The 18,852-nt window shown below is 40.9% G+C and overlaps 2 protein-coding genes across 2 annotated transcripts in view; one reads left to right on the top strand and one right to left on the bottom strand.

Annotated features, from left to right (window-relative positions):
• rttn (rotatin) overlaps nucleotides 1–5,240 on the bottom strand; it is a 31,889-nt gene extending 26,649 nt beyond the window's left edge. The window contains exons 1-7 of the mRNA XM_062379779.1: nucleotides 5,124–5,240; nucleotides 4,644–4,831; nucleotides 3,623–3,812; nucleotides 3,351–3,446; nucleotides 3,131–3,221; nucleotides 2,934–3,048; nucleotides 171–321 (exon numbers count right to left, since the gene is read on the bottom strand). Of these exons, the coding sequence (XP_062235763.1) occupies nucleotides 171–321; nucleotides 2,934–3,048; nucleotides 3,131–3,221; nucleotides 3,351–3,446; nucleotides 3,623–3,812; nucleotides 4,644–4,831; nucleotides 5,124–5,154 (862 nt within the window). The 5' untranslated portion in view covers nucleotides 5,155–5,240. The remainder of the gene's footprint in view (nucleotides 1–170; nucleotides 322–2,933; nucleotides 3,049–3,130; nucleotides 3,222–3,350; nucleotides 3,447–3,622; nucleotides 3,813–4,643; nucleotides 4,832–5,123) is intronic.
• A 6,194-nt stretch (nucleotides 5,241–11,434) lies between these two features.
• On the top strand, nucleotides 11,435–18,626 carry LOC133932824 (suppressor of cytokine signaling 6). The gene is made up of 3 exons (XM_062379685.1): nucleotides 11,435–11,602; nucleotides 12,219–12,288; nucleotides 13,571–18,626. Exon 3 carries the CDS (start codon nucleotides 13,697–13,699, stop codon nucleotides 15,305–15,307), a length of 1,611 nt encoding a protein of 536 aa, XP_062235669.1. The 5' UTR covers nucleotides 11,435–11,602; nucleotides 12,219–12,288; nucleotides 13,571–13,696; the 3' UTR covers nucleotides 15,308–18,626.
• The last annotated feature ends 226 nt before the right edge of the window (nucleotides 18,627–18,852 follow it).

The following is an 18,852-nucleotide window of genomic DNA, read 5'->3' as shown; positions in this document are numbered from 1 at the left end:
GATTGAAAATTATTTCAACATTGGTCTTAAGTGCAACTGGGAGATTGTGGCTTCATATGTATGTCCACGGATATAATAAGCATGCAAAAGTATTTATTAATACTGAATCCTCTGCTATCAGCATAAAAAAATACCTGCAAATCTGACATATAACTCCTACTGCATGCTACCTTGCTTTGTAGAGTAGAAGCTTGGATCTTGATGAAAGCGCAGTCTCCTCCTTAGCCCTGCACAAAGCTGCCGTAGGCAGGAGAGAGCCTGCAAGTGGAGGTAGCTCGGCTCACCTTTACCAGCACCCCCCCTCAACAGGGAAAGAAGGTTCTGGAAACACAGGATATAAGAGGTGATATACCATGTGAGTCAGGAATACAAGCAGTAATGTCCACTTAGGATATTGTTGGAATTGGGTAAATATTCTTTCTCATTTAGAAAAAGAAAATCAGAGCCTCAGCTGAGACAATCAATGTAAAACAACTGGGTATAAACAGGAACTTAACTCGGACAGTGATGGAAAAGTCGTAATAAAGTTCACTCAATAAAAAGGGCAGGAGGAATTGAATTATTGAAACAGCAATTTGTTTCAAGTTCAGATTTCCTGCCCTCTGTTGCTAATGATGTCACGTCTCTAAATACAAGTCTTTTAATTTAACTTAATGGCTCTAGTAACTCAAAGTAGGGGCAAGTAAAGCCATGGGAGAAAAAATACTTTCTCCTTATGATTTGTTTTTTTTACTGCTGGGTGAGAGTATGCTAATACTGGCCCGAGACCAATGTAATATAATGCAATGCTCAATTAACACAATAATAATGTTGACAGCGGTTCATCCGGGCAACATGATATCGCCTATGACTCTCTGTCTATTGCAATGAAATAAAGACTTAGATGTTGCTGACACAAAAATTGTAAATAAATGTGAAACCACTTTTTATAAAGAAGGGGAGAGAGCAGATCTGTTGAATAGGCCTGTGTATTAGATGAGTTCAGTTACACTAACTGCAAACAAGCACACTGACCTTCTAATCTACAAGACAGAGCTTCTCTAAATTTCTCCCAAGTCAAAATAACATTTAGAACGCCTCCATTTCTATAGAATCTCTGATTACTAAAAAGGACAGAAGCAAAACCTTCCACCAAGGACTTTCACACCATGCATGAGGTACACCAGGACCAAACTCTTATCCTCACAGCAATCTTGTGCCTGCTCAAGCAAACCAAACCTCCAGAGGCCTCCTCAACCTCCTGCAGGATCAGGGACACTGAATTATAAATTGGTGTTTTGTTCAAGGGCGCTATTTGACAGGTTATTATGTTGACAATGGCCAGAGTGACCATCCCATAAATCCATTATGAGGTGGTCACGCTAGCCCCTCAAAACAATACACTACATCTAATTGATGTGAAGGATTGGGAATAACAGTTGAAACTGTTGAAAATCAGGGGAACAACAGACAAATCCTAGAAATATTCAATGACGTCTTTTATTTTGTCTCTGTGGAAACCCACGTTAAACAGGTGGGTTGTTTTGGGGTCCGCAACAAGCTGTATTTTTAAGTAAAGACAGTTCCAATTTTCCATTAAGTAAAAGGGATTTGTTTTGAACACTGTCAGAATTTCGACGTAGAAATATACGACCGGCGCTGATGGTTATAATCAGCATCGACTTCCTTGCTTTAAAAACAGAAATATTTCTTTGTTTCATGGATTCCACAAGAGAATAGATGAAATCCTTTGAGACTCTGGTCCATGTTGACATGATTGGACTACGTAGGCTTCACACCAATAATTCATCCATTAAAAGACGGCAAATAATTTCGATAAAGGGATACACATGATCAGCAACAACACCTAGACATGCTGTGGCAGTCAAATAATGATTGATTGGTACTAAGGAGCCCAAAGAGTGTCAGGGAAAAATCCCTACACCATTACACCACCAGCAGCCTGGACACAAGGCAGGTTGGTTACGTGGATTCCTGCTGCTCACTCTTCACCATCTGCCCTCTCGACAGAAATCCAGACTCATCAAACCAGTTTCCAGTCCTCATCTGTCCAGTTTTGTCCACTGCCACCTCAGATCTCTGTTAATGGCTGACAGTTGTGGAGCCTGACGTGATCAGCTGCAGAAGAACGTCCGCCTCAAGTTTTGACGGGTTCCTTCTGAGATGCTGTTCTGCTGACCAGTATTACAGAGAGGTTATCTGAGTTACCACAGCCTTTCTGTCAGCACCAACCAGCGTGACCATTCTTTATTGATGTCCCTCATCAACAAGGTGTCTCCGCCTTCAGATCAGGTTGTTTTTTGATTATCGCCCTATTATGAATAAACTCCTGCGACTGTAATGTGGGAAATTTAGGAGGGGTCAACAGTTTTAGAAAAACTCAAACCAGCCTGTCAGGTACCGTTAATCACGCTCTGCCCATCACCCAATATTAACTGAAGCTCCTAACCTGTGTCTGCTCGATCTTGTTCAATGCTGCTATTTGATAATTACATGAATATGCAGGTGCAGAGGCGTCTCTAGTAAGTGCAGTGTTCCTGAACATGATAAAAATGGCTGTCATTTTGACATGACCTGTTATAGCGTGACATGAAACCTGTGAAAGCTCATAAAAGGAACTGCAGCCATTATAGCACAATGTTAATGGGCCAACTTCACCAATTTAGCTTTTTCTTGCCTACTGAACTCAAAGCCCGTGGGTCTTATTCACCCATACATTCATACACATTCATACCTTAATGACACAGTATCAAGAGTTCAGTGTCTTTTTCAGAGACATTTGGACACACTCTGGGGGTGCCAGGGATTTAACCAGGAACCTTCTGATCACTAAACGACCGCTCCTACCTGAACATTCCAAAAAACCTAGAACTCTGTCTGCTACAGTTTTAGGCCATGTTCTTTTCACCGAGGACATGGCAGCGTGACGGTACCTTTACAATACTTGGCCTCTGCAGGAAGATCTCTGGAGGAAAGTCCTGCATAATGACATCGCACAGAAGATCGCATGTGGTTCGCACCAAGTTTGGGTTGTTGCTCCTTAGGGAACTGTTTGAATAAAATAAAAACAGGTAATCATAATTAGGCATATATTAGAATTTTTTTGATATTGACATGTAGTGTCTCTCACCTCTCATTGGATGTAAGTATGTGCCTGTCTGTGTTGGTCAATGTCAGCCATGGAAACACAGAAAACTTCAGACATCTCACAGACTCGTGCACTGTAAACCAAAATAAAGATTTTAAGGGGGAAATATGATACTTTGCCTTTGGGGAAAATGAGAAGTAAACTTGAAGATTAAACCAAACACATTAAAAATCTTGAGATATTTTCAAAAAAATACTGGCACCTGGGATCTTGTGAGGTGGAACTTCTGTAAGAGCTGGCATACTCTTGTGGAAATAGCCCATTTTAGGAAAATCTTCAGGTGAAACAACAGTCGGAGCTAAAGAGGACACATCCGATTTGATTAAAAAGACTTTCATAACTTGCTAACATTTGATGAATAAGTAAAGGTATCATCTGCATCCCACCTTTCTCAAACATAGGATTATGATCATTTAGTAATATCTAGGAGTCACACTCAACCCACAAACAAATATTTGGCTCAACTTGTAACACCTGTCAGAGCTGCATCACGTGGTCCATGCGAGTAGACCATTGTTTTGCTTGGGAGAAGCTCAGGCAGCTGGAACAGCTGGTCCAGGGCTCCACTGATGACAGCTCGCAGTCTGGGCTCCACGTTAGGAGACAGCTGAGTGAGGAAGTCCACCGCCCCGACGTCTCTCAGCATCTGGGCTGCACTCGGATGCTGGGGAGCCAAATGAAAGAGTAAATAGTCATGAAATGGAAAATATATTGTTCACAGTAATGTAAAGTGAAGCACCTTCACAGCCATTAGGATGTGTACTTGGACCTAAATGACACTGGGCAGACCTTGTTGCATTCAGGGCCCTGATCATTTGTCTGACAAAGACCACCCATACCAGTTGGACCTTCTCCATCCCTACACCCCTTCCCGTGCCCTGCGCTCTTCCTCTTCTCTCTGTCTCGAATGTAAACTCAGCACTTTGGGTTACCAGAGCCTACACCTGGAGCACTCTGCCACCTCACATGCACCAGACTCTACTGGACTGTTCAAATCACAACTCCAAACACATCTGCTTCGATCAGCCTGCCCTAGATAAAACATATCTATTCTTCACTTATCCGATTTTAACCTTATGCTTTACTTTTAGTCACTCTTGTGTTCATGTCTTTCTGTACTGTAAATATTATTTTTAATTAATCTTGTGTTATATACAGTACGTTGTATTGAAAGGCATTTTTTTATCTCTTATAAATCTATTTTTAATGTGTTGTTTTTCCTAGATTGTGAAGGTGTTTATTCATGATATTGCAAGGTGTCCTTGGGTGTTTACAAAGGCAAAGTCAAATACAATGCCTATTATTATTATTATAATTTCCTGGGCTACAAATTTATAGCATCAGCTGTTGAATATGCTGGACACTTTCCTGTCAGAATTATCTCCAATTAAGATACAAATTTATATTAAATAATAATGCCACATTAATTATTATAGTTATGGATATTATATAAACTAATATTTATGTATTTTGGTCATATCACATAGTTGTACACCTTTGACAGGGTGGTGAGCAGCTCCAGGACCTGCTCTTGCATCGGCACCTCAGGGAAATTAAACCACTCCAGCAGATAGACGAACAGCATCTTCTCCTGGACGATGTCACAGACGGAAATCAGGGAGTGGTCCAGCTTGGACAAGATGCTCTTCAGCGCCCGAACGCGGATCTCCACCAGCGAGTGAGCTGCGGGTTGTAGAAACACACCGTTAGGATGGTCGGACACACACTGAGGCAGCTTCAGCAAACTTTTGTTGTTAGTTAGCCGGTTAGCATTTAGGTGAAAGTGCAAGGAAGTTAGCTAACGTTAGCGTCGCCTGTCTTTACACACAAAACAAAGAGAGCTAGCTAACAGCTCACATTAAAACAATATGACGGTATCTGCTGTGAGCTAACACGCAACACCTTTGTTGATAAGTTCGGGTGAAGTTAGCACCCTGGTCCACAGCTAATGAACTTAGCAGCAAAGTTAGCCTACCTATTTTCTTAATGAGGGGAGACAGCTCCATGTCCAGTGTGTGTTTAGTTTCCCTTGTGGTTAAAACAAAGCTCCAGCTACTCTCGAGGTTTCTCAGGTGTCATGTCAACACCGTCTGTGCCCGGGGTTGTTTTCAACGACCGCGCCAACGTCACTACACTTCCTGTTCGCGAGCGGGCTGCGTTCAAGAGCCGCGTCTGTGCTGCAGAGAACGCGACTCTTCAACTGGATTGTATTTGTGGATATCTACAATTATTATATTTATAAACTTGGCAAAACCTTTAATAAATATCTGCACTGATTATAATTTTGTAATCATTATATTTATAAACAGTGCAGAACTTTGTATGTGCATATGTTGTTATTGGATTTCTAAACAGAGCAATCCTATATTAAACTATTTTAATTTGTTAACATTTTATTTTCTAATTCATTTGTTTCTTATTGTGACTTTTGCATCTTTTTTGTCATTGTCTTGTAGCTATGGTGGTTTTTATGCTGCCTCACTTTTTCAATAAAATCATGTAAATAATTGAACATAGAATATATTTTTGATCTATGTACATTTAGAAACTTTATATAATAAAAGTGATTGATAGCCCTAAATCACGATTGATCCAATTGTATCCTCAAAAATGTCAGCACGACTCATAAAAGTGTGCCACATGAGAGCGAAACACAACTTTCATCTGATCTTCTGAACACTGTGCAAACACGCTAGAGCGATTTCTCTGGCCGGGATCATCCGTGTTTCAAAGCGTGTTTCAAAATCAATGACGGCTTTTGCGATGCTGATACGCTGAGTGAAGTTTTGACTGCGAGCCACATTATCCTGTCATTAAAGTAATCTTATTAAAAATTGATATTCTCAACAAAATCGGATTTGATGTGCATTGCCCCTTAACAAGTGCAGGCATAAATTATTTTCATACTCTGTGTGTAAATTAATCTAACTCCACGCGATCTCACACTCGAGATGTGATGTGGATATGATCAGCCGACAGGGTGATAATTAACTAACTTAGCAAATGATAATTTGATACGACAATTATATGATCACACGGGTTTGGAGAATTCTGGGGGGATTTCAGCCTATAATTAATTTGGCCGTGGACGGTATGTTCTTTATCACCTCGGTTCTTTAAGAAGTAAAAGGGAAACAATAATTCATGCCTGACTGTTTTAGGGACAGTTTGTACCAACATATTCCATCAGTTTCTCTTTAAGTGACTTCAAATGTAGATACAACTTTTTACTCACAGCCTTTGCAGCATCACTTATACATCACTTTGTTGTAGAGCTTCATATATCTCATTTAATGCAAAGCAAGCCACATATCCCCATGTTTTTCTCCAGCTTTACCATTACACTAAATAGAAAATCGTTACACACACACACACACACACCTTCAGCTTTGTGTGATATGCAGTGTTTAAAAACCTTTGCATCTCGACCAGAATTTTAAATAAGGTTTTGTGGGTTGGAACAAAGGTTTTCTGCACAACACAAGTCATATTGATGGACCTGCCAGAGGCTCCATTGACCTGTGGAGGTTAACAAAATGTTTCCCTCTCCCCCCGGCCTCTCATAGAGTATATAGGACCGAGTTTATATGAATGTTTTTTGACATTCTACAAATGTACAAGAGCACAGAGTGAGAGCTCAGACGTCCAAACAACCGAGGAGTTCATTTCTACCTGAAGCAAAAACACAAACAGAAACAGTAATTCAGACTAGGAGTTCTCTATACCTGTTGAGTCTTAAAATTATTTATTGGGGGCATTCATCTGTTACAATCAGATTCAGACAAGAAACTAAATGTCATTTTAAATAAATGAAAATGAAGGGTAAGGTGTATGTCATTTAACCCTGTACATTTCTAAATTAGGCAAATGCTTTCCCCATAACTGTCAGATGTGTTTGTCGCTGAGGCTGAGGAGGTAGAGCGGGTCATCCACTTGAATGATGCGAAATAGACTTTTTGAATGTGGGGGAATGGTTGAATGACACTTTGAGTGGTCATCAAGACTAGAAAAGTGCTGTATAAATATATACAATTTACCCCTCCCTTCATTCATTACATTGTAACTCTGAGCTACTTTATATAAATGCACATTGAGCTCAGAAGGGTTTTGAACTTGCATCTGTTAATACTGCTTCAGGATGTTCAACAATGTAAATCACATGAGTCAATCAGTAATTTAGCAGTCTGAATAACTCATACGTCAGAAACCACCTGAGGCTGTTCATGAATGTAAATCATTCCAATTTAAACAATGTAAATCCAGATTCAACCTTGAAGCTTCACAGTCTCTGGACTCACAGTTACATGTTGAGTCTTTGTCCCATAAGGTGGGCCGGGGTCATGGAGCACTATACTACTTATGTACATTTCATTTTTGGAGAAATTTGAAGGGAGCCAGAGGTTTTTACACATGAGTTGAAAACATGGAGCAAAATCACAAAGACTGTTACAAAATCACTTAGGTGGGGAGGGCCATCAAATCTCATATTTCACATTTCAAAGACTATTAACCTTTTCTTTGTAACACATAGGGTTTATTTCAAAACATGTACTGAGTTGGTGGAACTTCCCCTTCCCCTTTTCTAACCGCTTCCTCTAATATTTTCAAGCTCTTTCAAGGGATTTCAAAAGTGGATGTAACTAGAAATAATCCATGTCTCACCAAATGTTTAACAGGAGCTGCTGCAAAAACACCGGTTGTTGCCCTTATGACTAATGATGCATAAAGCAAGGTCAAATCAGCGAATTAATCTTGTCACTAGTGTTATTGCCCAAAACTCAAGACCTCATATGGCAACAAAGTGCAAGGAGATACGAGCTGAATTAATAACGTGAAATCAAGGGTGACGTTATGTCAAACTCCAAGAACTGGAGCAAGCACAGACAAGTTATTCATTATTTGAACCAGACAGCAATTTGGACTGAGTTCAAGACTGTATCGCTGAGTCATTACATTGTATGTGTACACAGCTGGTGTAGCGAATGCATCTTTAAAGACCTCTTAGCTAAGCAGGAGGGGGGGGGGGGAAATGACACCAAGGGCTGATTTAGCCATTGGTCACTTCATTTTCAAACAAATTGCAAAAAAGGAAATCTGCTGAAACTGAGAGGAAGAAAAGAAGGAGGCACAGGTGCGGACGGCGTCCCTGCCCGCAGAACGCTCAGACCGCATTTTTAAGGCGAACCCTTAATTGTCATTCCAGAGTCACTGCCGAAACAAGGGCCCAAGTGGTCCCAGTGGCCCCGTCAATGTTTGACACGCCGGCTGTACCCGTCTTCCACCCCCCCCACAGACAAACATTGGCAACAGATTGGAGTCAGAAGACTGAGTCGAGCTGAGGCGAGCGCGGACATATTGTGCAAATAATTTATGGCTGATGCAGCATTCATTTGAAATTATGATGAAACGCGGTGAGCCTCCCCTGATGTAGAGGTATCTCATTAAACAGGGGGGCCCGATCCGTGGCTGCAAACTCCCCCTTTACTTGAGATTCAGTATTTTGAGTTGTGTGTTTACATAAACTCAAATTATATCACGGTGTTGACTTTTTGAGAGAGAGAGATGCTCCAGAGGCGTTTAGAGGTTGTGCTCTGTGGTCACGCGGATCCTCAATTCCTGTCAGACTTATTAGAGGAAGATTTCAGTTATGTCCTCCTATTAAAAACGATTTGATCTGTTTATCCTGTCATAATAAAAGAGACTGGGTTGTGACCTCAGCTGAATGTTTACTTGTTCTCACTGTGCGGCCACAAATGTCAGACCAAAGTTTGTTTGTCGGGTCTAATTTAGATGGTAGAGAAATTACATCCACTGCTCTCCGATGTCCTCGCCGCTGTATCTAAGTGCTGCCACCCAGCCCCCTCCTGCTTCTTTTTCTTTCCTCCACCATGTAGCCCTTCCCTCCTGTGCCAACACATCAAGTGAAAGCAGCCTGATCAACCCTAATAGGGCCTGGTAATTAGAGTCTTTGCATAGAGCCTGTCTGCACGCAGCCGCCCTAAGCAGGTTGGGAAAGGACTGCCATACACTTGACAGTGTGGAAAAAACAATGTAATGTTCGGTGTACGGGCCAAATTAGCCCGGCTGTGGTAAACACACTCTTCTTTAAAACAATACTGACACTAATTAGCCAAGCAATGTATCATTTCAGAGTTCAAGTTTTAGTTGCTGCATCAAATACTTGAAAATACTTGGAGAGCTAACTGGATGTTTCTGGAATACAAATGAGAAAGAGCCTATTCCTGCATAAAGGCTAAGGAACCAGCATTAAAGGCTAAATAAAGTGTAGTACTTGATATTTCAAAGGTTAGGTGTGGTTATATGACTTACTACAGCAAGAAAACAAGCGTAAAATAAACTACTTGTTTTTACATTTTTGTTATTACCTATAAACCTGCAGGGGTGTTTTTTTTCATTTCTGCTTTACATATTGCATACAAGGCTTGTCCTCTAAATCAACTACAATGTAGCAGGTTGAATGAAACAAACATAATATTTGATCTATATTATAAGTTTCAAGCCATTTGGTCACGTTGCACTAAGAGAAAAGATTGAGTCACAACAGATTGGGTCAAAGACTGGACGGCATATTTGTGGTTTAGGATAATTAAGACAGACATGCCAACTGTGTCACACTAAATCTTCCCACACAGCCTCCTTATGAAAAGGTCTGATTATTTGGATTGTGAACTTGTAAATGCCCTCTGAGGGATTGCAGAAGTATGTTTAATAATACTCAGTCATTAGGGTTATCCGCTGTTGTGAGTGAGCTGAATAGACTTTGTCATATTCCCAGTTGTGCAGTTGATAATATCCAGTCAATTTTCTTTCCCAGTAATGTCCTGCTACATATTCATTCCCACTTCTAACACAACACTTCTAAGAATGTTTATGGGATATTGTTCAAAGTTGTGGCACCATGTGTAATGTAGCTCTATACGTACAGTTCATTTAGAGCATGTTATATAGTTATATAGGTTGCCAAAGATACATATTTACATTTTTGTTTATCAAAACAAAATAAAGCATGTATATGGCTGTATTTAGGACATGTCTGTATGTATACAGCGACATGTATTTGTATGCAGCTATCAGTAGATTAGAAAGATCGATACAGTCTTTGTGCTGGTCATTGTCATATGTCTTGTTTATTTCATTAGGTTTCACAGAGCATGTTTGCTTTTTGCAACACATTGCTCAATGGGCGGGACTCAGAGCTGCCCAGCATGACCACATCCTTCTACTTGAGTATTTGAGTGAGCAAACCCGTTGGAGCAGTTATATAGCTCAGAATATATATACAGTATGTACACAGTAAATGAATGGTGGCTATTTATGAAGGTGTTAGTGCTGCTGTCCTTTTTGCTGAGATTGAGAGGAGAAATGTGTTTTTCTAACGGCGGCTAACAATATTAGTAATTATCATAATATAAATTGCATCAATAGCAATACTAACAAAGCCTAATTAATATAGATTAGATTAGATTAGATTTCTTTATTTATCCACACAATGGGGAAATTCACATGTTACAGCAATGATAGAAAACCAGAATTAGAGTAACAGTGCCGAAGCACGATAAAAAAATAAAAAAATAAATTAAAAAAAAAGAAAAAGATCACAATATGTACACTATGTATATATATTGATATATTGCTTCTGTATTGTGCAAGCACACCGGTATAACATATAATTTAAACACCTCAGACTCATTAAGTGTTTGTCCTTCTCTGCTCATAAAGATGAGTTTAAAACCAAAACCTTCAATTAGGAGCAAAGGTCAACAAACTCAAAGTCAATAACAATGTGACATTTATCTTGATAATGGTCATAATTGATAATATTTCTACTTATCAATAGCACTCATATTGTCTTATTTGTAGAATAGACTATTTGCTATATGAACATTTTATTTTGGAAATAATTTACAGATTAGGTGAAGTATATTGAGTTATTCTTATTTCTTTTAATTGTTGTTGTTATTATTAGGGCCCGAGCACTGACAGCTACTGATAGACAGTGAGGCCCTATTGAAATTGTAAGGATTATTATTTTTTCAGGCAAATTAATTGGCTTTTTGAGGGCTTTAACATGCTCAACTTCTTATTGTTATTGTTATTGTTATCGTTATTCTTCTTCTTCTTCATCTTCTTCTTCTTCTTATCATTATGATTTGTATTGTTATGATATACATGCTTTCTCCTGTGTGTGGATGTGAGAGTTGCTGTGGCTGCTCTGAGGCTGATTCGCTGCCTCTGAATCTGCTCCCACAATTCAACAGGCAACAAAGGAAGAAAGGAAGAGGCCACCGAGCTACCAGGTGTTAGCCGAGCCCAGGCTTCCGAGATGACACCTCATCGTGACCTTGTGCTCGACGCGTTCAGGAAAACCTCTGGATCCGGACAGACGAGCAGCTGGATGCTTCCCTTCGAGCGCAGGAGCTGAGTAGAGCAAAGGTAACGCCAATGTTTTCGGTAGCACAACGCTAACAAAGCTGGACTGAGGTGGTAAGCTAACATTAGCCAACCCTCGTCAAGTAGCGACGCTTTTAGTGAACGTGCTGCCCAGGACGGATGCCAACACCCCGGGTTTATTTTCCTCAAACTCTTCAATACAACGACCATTCCATATCCACTGTCTGTAGGTTTTTAAAAGCACCATGTAAGGGGATATGCTAACAATCTCAATGGCTGTTAGCCGCTTCGTGTTAGCATATAAGCAAGCCCACGACTGTTAAATGGGCTAGCTAAAGTAGACACGCTTGTTTAGGGGTTCCTTGTTGTAACAGCTGGTTTTTATTAAATGAAGAAGTGGTCGGAGCTTGTAGTTGTTTTGTGTTGTTTTTAAAGGCGCACGCTAGCAGGCAGCAGCCAGGCTAGAGGCATGCTGTTGTGTCAGTGGGCCTCGTCAGGTCAGGACAACCCTGGCTAACGTCGGTGTAATTGTGTCGACCCCGGTTGTGTTGAAGTGGTGATACAGATGCTTGCAACGCGTTTTTCCTCTCGTGTATTAAATCTCACGTTAATCATACGCGTTGGACGTTTTCAAACGAGCTGTCTGTTTCCTCCACAGCATCAGATGAGAGGTGGTGGAAGTGGAACTTGACCCATCCAACTGAGTCACCATTTTCCTGCACATAATGGTGAGTAATCACATTGCAGCTGTCTTGATTATCAAGCAGCTTTATTCCAGTGTCTCCACAGACTGTTTGAGTCTTGTCTCCCAGGAGCTGAGTCTATTTGACAGATGTTAATGCAGTGACTGACATTTATTTAAATCCAACCATGAGTTCAATTCAGTTTGGTCAGGGGGTCTTTGGACAGCAGCCTAGGAAATAGCTTATTTACTGAAATAATCACAGTGATGCGCATGTGCTTGCTTTCAGCTGATCGGCTTCTTATAAGTGGTTGTATTTCCATTGACAGAGCTGTGTAGGAGCTATAGCCTTTTATATTCGAGAGGAGTTGTAAACAATGAGGCATGGAAGTGATCCTGAACACCCATCTGTAATGATCAAGTAGCTCTAAGGGCTGAGTAGTGACAGAAGCATGGAGCATCCCCAGGGAATAGCCAAGCAGTTGTTGATGTCTAGGACACAACAAGTCCATGGGTACTAAGGATGTGCAACCAGATAATAAAAAAAGACTTTAGTCCTGTTTATGTAAGTTGGGCCCTTTATTTGGTCCGCCTAGTGGCCCAGATCGCTTGGATTACATTGATGTAAAGACGGTTAGATTAAAACCTGAATGTTTTCATTGAAAATCTTTTCTGAAATGATAAGTTGATCACCAAAATAATATACAGCAATTTTATTAAACTATTAATTGTTTTAGTGAATTTTCCAGGCTAAAATGGTCATATCTAGTGTTCTCAGGTGTGAAGATTTGATTTTTTTTAAACTTAGGTGTATTGATAAGGTGATGGTCAATGGCGTGTCGGAAGGCTTTTGCACTGTTTGTCAGAGAACTGACAGGGCCATGTCACAAGAACTTCACTGCTCCAATGACGCTGTCATTGGTGCATGTGACAATAAACTGATTTGATTTGAGAAGACGACATTTTATAACAATATGTTAGACTTTAGGGGAATTATTCTAGTAATAATACACATGTTTTCATTTTCTGCTTGTCGTACATTTTACAGACCAACTGAGTAATTGTGTTATTACAAAACAATTTTCATTATTATTGAAAAATGAAAGTAATCAGCAGTTACCACCAGGGCTGAGATAAAACAACAAAACTAGTTGCTGTTGAAATACCCAGAGACTGCTTTAATTTTGTTTAACATGCTCTGATAAATCTTTTCTGTGTCCTCTGATTTTGAATTTGAGTCTGTACAATCCAGCTTTATCCCTGAAGTGAGCGTTTTATGACTGAACTTAAAATCTAATCTTGTGTGTTTGTTGTTCTTTATTCTGCAGGGCTCCATGGTTCCATTGTATGCATGACTTGTTTTGTGTGGCCTGATGGGAGGACACTGTGGATAGTACTTTCATCGGGATACCAACAGAGCCATCCCATGCCGCCACGTTGGAGGGCCTGTCAGAATGAAGAAGATAAGCCTTAAGACCATCCGCAAGTCCCTCAGCATTAAGGGCAAAGAGGAGGGTGACTTTGTCATGCTCCAGCAGCCCTCGGTGACTCCAGAGTTTTCGAAGGAAGAGTCACTTTTCGGGGGCTGCTACACCAAAGACCCCGCTGGCTGTGACCTTGGTTTAGAAGAGGACAAGGGGGGTCAGAATAAGGGCCGCTCAAAGAGTGAGAGCCTGATGGGATCACTGAAGAGGAGGCTGTCTGCCAAGCAGAAGGCGAAAGTGAAAGGTGGCTCTTCTGCTATAGGCTCAGTGGATGATGATGACACCTTCTCATCCTCCTCTGTGCCGATCAGCTTCACTGAGGGGAAAGCCCAGAGACCCCTTAGATCTGCATCCTTACGAAGTCACCATTATAGCCCCTCACCGTGGCCTCTGCGATCAGTCAACTCTGATGATTCCTGTATTAAGATGGAGGTAAAAGTTAAAGCCATGGTTCACTCACCCAGCCCCAGTCCCAGCTTAAATGGTGTCCGGAAAGAATTTCATGATTTCCAGATGGAAGGGCTCTTTCAGGATCAAGCAGAATCCTTAAAACATCTACAGCAGCCTCAAAACGGTGAGCTGCATCTAAACATTGATGAAAATGATGTGCCTGTGGTGCTGGGGTTGACTCCCCAGGACTACATCCAGTACACAATGCCTTTAGATGAGGGAATGTACCCGGAAGGATCCCACTCTTTCTGCCTGGACAGCTCATCTCCTATGGAGGTGGTGGCTGAAGCAGACAATGGGTCCCTCCACACAGACCAGGGACAAGAGGAACATGAACTGGTGTGTGAAATGCCTGCGGATCTCTTCATGGAAACCTCAGTTAATAGTCTTCTCATCGGTTCCGCTGGTGTAATGCTCCAAAGTTCCAGAGTAGAGGTCCCGCCTCCCCTCTCTCCACTCCTGCCACCCATGATAAGTAATGGACATTTCCCAAGGACTTTTTCTGGGTTCAGTTCTTCAGACAGCCAGGTAGCTGAGCGAGTAAGACATCACCTCAACTTTGACCCAAATTCAGCTCCTGGGGTCAGTCGGGTGTATGAGTCAGTCCAGAGGAGCGGGCCAATGGTCGTAACCAGCCTGACGGAGGAGCTGAAGAAGCTGGCAAGGCAGGGCTGGTACTGGGGCCCCATCACACGCTGGGAGGCAGAGGAAAAGCTAGTCAACTTGGCTGATGGCTCATTCCTGGTCCGAGACAGCTCAGATGACAGGTACCTGCTCAGCCTAAGTTTCAGGTCACAGGGCAAAACCCTCCACACCCGCATCGAACACTCCAACGGGCGCTTCAGCTTCTACGAGCAGCCCGACGTCGAGGGACACACGTCCATTGTCGACCTAATCGAACACTCTATCAGAGACTCAGAGAATGGAGCCTTTTGCTATTCCAGGTCTCGATTACCAGGGTCTGCAACCTACCCAGTCAGACTAACCAACCCAGTGTCTCGGTTTATGCAAGTGCGCTCCCTGCAGTACCTTTGTCGCTTTGTCATTAGACAATACACAAGAATAGACCTAATCCAGAAACTGCCCTTACCCAACAAGATGAAAGATTATCTGCAGGAGAAGCACTACTGAGGACACACACAGGACAGTGGTAGCAATTTGCACTTTTGTGTTCAGTTAAGAGATTTAAACAAGGTTTACAGACAACCACAGTTTGGAGAAGATTGGTTGCGGTGGCTCTTGATTTGTGTCCAGCTGACTGTTTAGTCCTCCATTCCACTGTTCTGGGGTTTCTTCCCTGGTTGTAGGAGGCTACTTCCAGAAACATAGGCCAGCACATAATCTATCGCAAAAACATACTAGAGGTTTACAGCCAGGTCACCATAGTTGCATACATTAAATGTAGACATTAGGCATGCATTGTGATGTACTGTTAAGTGTAACATCCAGCTGGGTGGGTAGAGTGGATTTTCAGAAGTTTTCCATCTGCATATACGTTTGGCCAGTGAGGGGAAATAAGACTCCACCATCAATTTGAAAAAATCATTGAATTTCGTCCACTACATGATACATTTCAGAGATGGTTTTAAGGTGGAATAGTACTGCTACAGTGAAAAGTTTTAATCAAATGTTAGGCTCTCTGCAGGCTGACTGAGGTTGTTCGTCTTTTGCATCTTATTGTTTATAAGCTAATACAACATTACCATGTTTGTCAGCATGACCTGACCACCACCCTGCATTCAAAAAAATATGCAGTTAAAAGTTCAAATTGCAAGAAATAATAATGGCCTACTTGAACAAAAATCTTTATTTTGCTCAAAATTTCAATCATCACATTGTCAGACTTTAATCAATTTAAGCCAACCACTTTTCCAGTGGATGCATTTTCTTCTTGAAGTATTAAAAGTCTCTGTCATGGCAAGTTACACCAGACATATTATAAATACATCAATTTGGAGAGTGTAAAATCCCTGTCAGAGTCACATTAGTTCACTGGGTCCACAACATTAACATTTTGATGTAAAACATGTCCAAGTTATGTTAGTTTGTCAGAGTAGCGTTGAATTGTATGGCTGCATGTAGCCATTATATAATGTGCAAGCCTAAAGGTACTAATGATGCTGGATTTTCATGTTGTGCTGTTTGTAGAAACGGCATCGATTCGATGTATAGACGTTTTCAAAGTATGTTCATGTTAAAAAGTTCAATCTTTCTGCATTAGGAATGTTACAAAAACCGCACAGCAGCTCAGGCTCAACAACTTGGTCACTGTGTGTAATGCTCGTATCTGCATGTAGTCAAGGCTTTAAGACTCAATCAAGGGCACAGCCGAGTTACTCTCAATGAGTAGAGATGTCACAGTAAGAGGGCGGAACATATCGGCCGTGTTGTTTTAGTGCTACACCTCGTAACAGGCTGTTCAATGCACAATTGCATTAACCTAAGACGGTTTATATGTAAAGAAAATTGCCCTAGATTACGCCACAACTGAAAACAGATGTGCAGCTAGTGGAGCTGAATCTGCTTGTTGGGATGACTGTGTCTTGGTCTCTTAATGGCAGCCAGGAGCGTAACCCAGATCACAGAAATTTCCCAAAACGGTGCAAAACGTATATTTTGGAAAGTAAGGGTTCGGTCCTCCTCGCAGACTGTGAGTAGCGTTAGTTCCATCACAGCTGCATGGCGTCATTAGTGTCATATGGGTTTCAAGGACATTGGGATAAAAAGCAGTTTTTGCCATACCTTGTTCACGTCGTCCACTGTCGTCACCGAGCTGCATTACCCCACAGATTGTCTCGCTTCTAGGCTGTTACTGTGCCAGAGTAAAGGGAAGAGCACACAGGATGCTACGCAAGTGCTTTATATGGATACTTTGACAGGGAATTGTTTTTTCACAATATGAATGAGCATCTTTTTTGACATCAGTGTCCTTCCAAGTATTTGGAAAATGGTCACTCGGACAACATAAGTAGGTTGTTAGCGCTTAGTTCTAGTTTTAGTTAGTCCGAGGAGGTCATCATGATTCTAGCACAGCAGAAATTACGATAGGAACTTTGAAGGGTGTTGCATGTTTAAAGACTTAGCATTTTAACGCTTCGAGTTGTATAGGAATGAAGGATCTAGGATGTGTGTTTGGCTGTGTTAAAGGATGTTTTTTGTTGTTTTTCTCTGTCACAAACATTGGCTGGACATTCTGTGTACAAGAAATGCAGTTTTCTTTTTCAGTGAGTTATTTTTTTTGACATTTGCCATCTGGGGGATGGGGGCTGTACAAAAGGAATGTACGCTTTGTTTGAGGTATCCATTTGATCTGCCTGAAAGCCAGTTTCAGAAAGCATGAAAATCCTGAAAAAAAAACTACATTGACACATTTTTTGCACTTGAAAATCCCCCACGACACCCTTGGATCCTCTCCTGCCAGGAGTTGTCCTTCAGATGGCATCTTGAGAAGAAACAAAGTCACACATTTGTCCTCATGTGTTCATTTAAATGTTTAGATGAAGTCAAGATTGATTTGTTTCTGTCATATCTGTGGGATATAAAGGGTTAAGGCACCAGCATCATATCTAAGCCTCTGCTTATTCTCATGGGCTGTCAGCGAATGGGATCACGGCAAGAATGTGGACGTAAACTTCATTTGACAACTTCTTTTGGATGCGTGTGTATGTGTTTGATTTGAAATGTGAAAGTAAAATCGTTTAGTTTTTTTTTTTTTTTTTAATACAATGTTGTTTAAATTGTATTTCCGTTTTAATTTGCAATTGGTCACCGGAGTTTGACAAGCAGGAACCAGTTTCTTATGGCGTTGCTGCTGTGATTTTCTTTTTAATACTAGTTTATTATTAAGCATTATTGCCTTCAATGTTTGATTCCAGAGGTCTATGCTTGTTGATAACAGCTGTCTAGCACTTAACAAGCTCCACGTTTTCTGTTGTGCATGAAGGTAATTGTTTACAACGTTGTTTGGAAATGCCCCCTTTTCTTTTTTTAGTTTTGTTTTGTATTTTTAACCTTTTCTCACATGAACAGCTTGGTACACTTTGACAACTTTTTCTTTCATTTAAATGTGTTAGACACATTTGTGCTGCTGATGGATATGATTGCCTTTCTTGTATTTAACAGTTGGGGAAACAGAATGTCACCGGTGTAGATGTATGTACACGTAATGACTCTGGTTATCATCTTGGGAGAGCAAAGCAGATTTGCAATTTGTTAACAACTGTAGTCAGTTAAAAGAGCATTAGTAGCGATTAGAAAAACCCTCTGTAGAATCACCAGTTCACTCCAGTTTACATTGGTTGTCAACTGTCAACTTTCCAAAGTAGATGGTCTTTTTGTATTTTTCTTTCGGAAAAAAAATCAACAGTGATTTATTGCACATTTTGGATACAGTTCAAGAGTTTTTTGTATCTGCCAATTATAAATTATAAATAAAAAAAACTATATTCTACTTGTGTTTGTTTCAAACTCTTTACACTCTCACATCGCTCACGTCAGGCTCATCGCTGCACACGGAGGTCGATTCAGACCATTGCCTGGTTAATGCACTTAACAATAGCCTGATCATGCTTGCATCTCTGTTAATAGATCAGATGATGGGGGGGTCTTAAGAAAATTCTTACTCCGCAGTGAGTACAAATTGGCAGCTAATCCCAGGGCTCTGGTTGCCTAATTTT

The sequence above is a fragment of the Platichthys flesus genome, chromosome 21, assembly GCF_949316205.1.
Source record: "Platichthys flesus chromosome 21, fPlaFle2.1, whole genome shotgun sequence".
Taxonomy (NCBI): Eukaryota; Metazoa; Chordata; class Actinopteri; order Pleuronectiformes; family Pleuronectidae; genus Platichthys; species Platichthys flesus.
This window is presented reverse-complemented; position numbering and strand designations above follow the sequence as displayed.

Bases quoted from the DNA above. Each gene is read 5' to 3' on its own strand.
- LOC133932824 (XM_062379685.1), top strand. From the start codon at position 13,697: ATGAAGAAGATAAGCCTTAAGACCATCCGCAAGTCCCTCAGCATTAAG.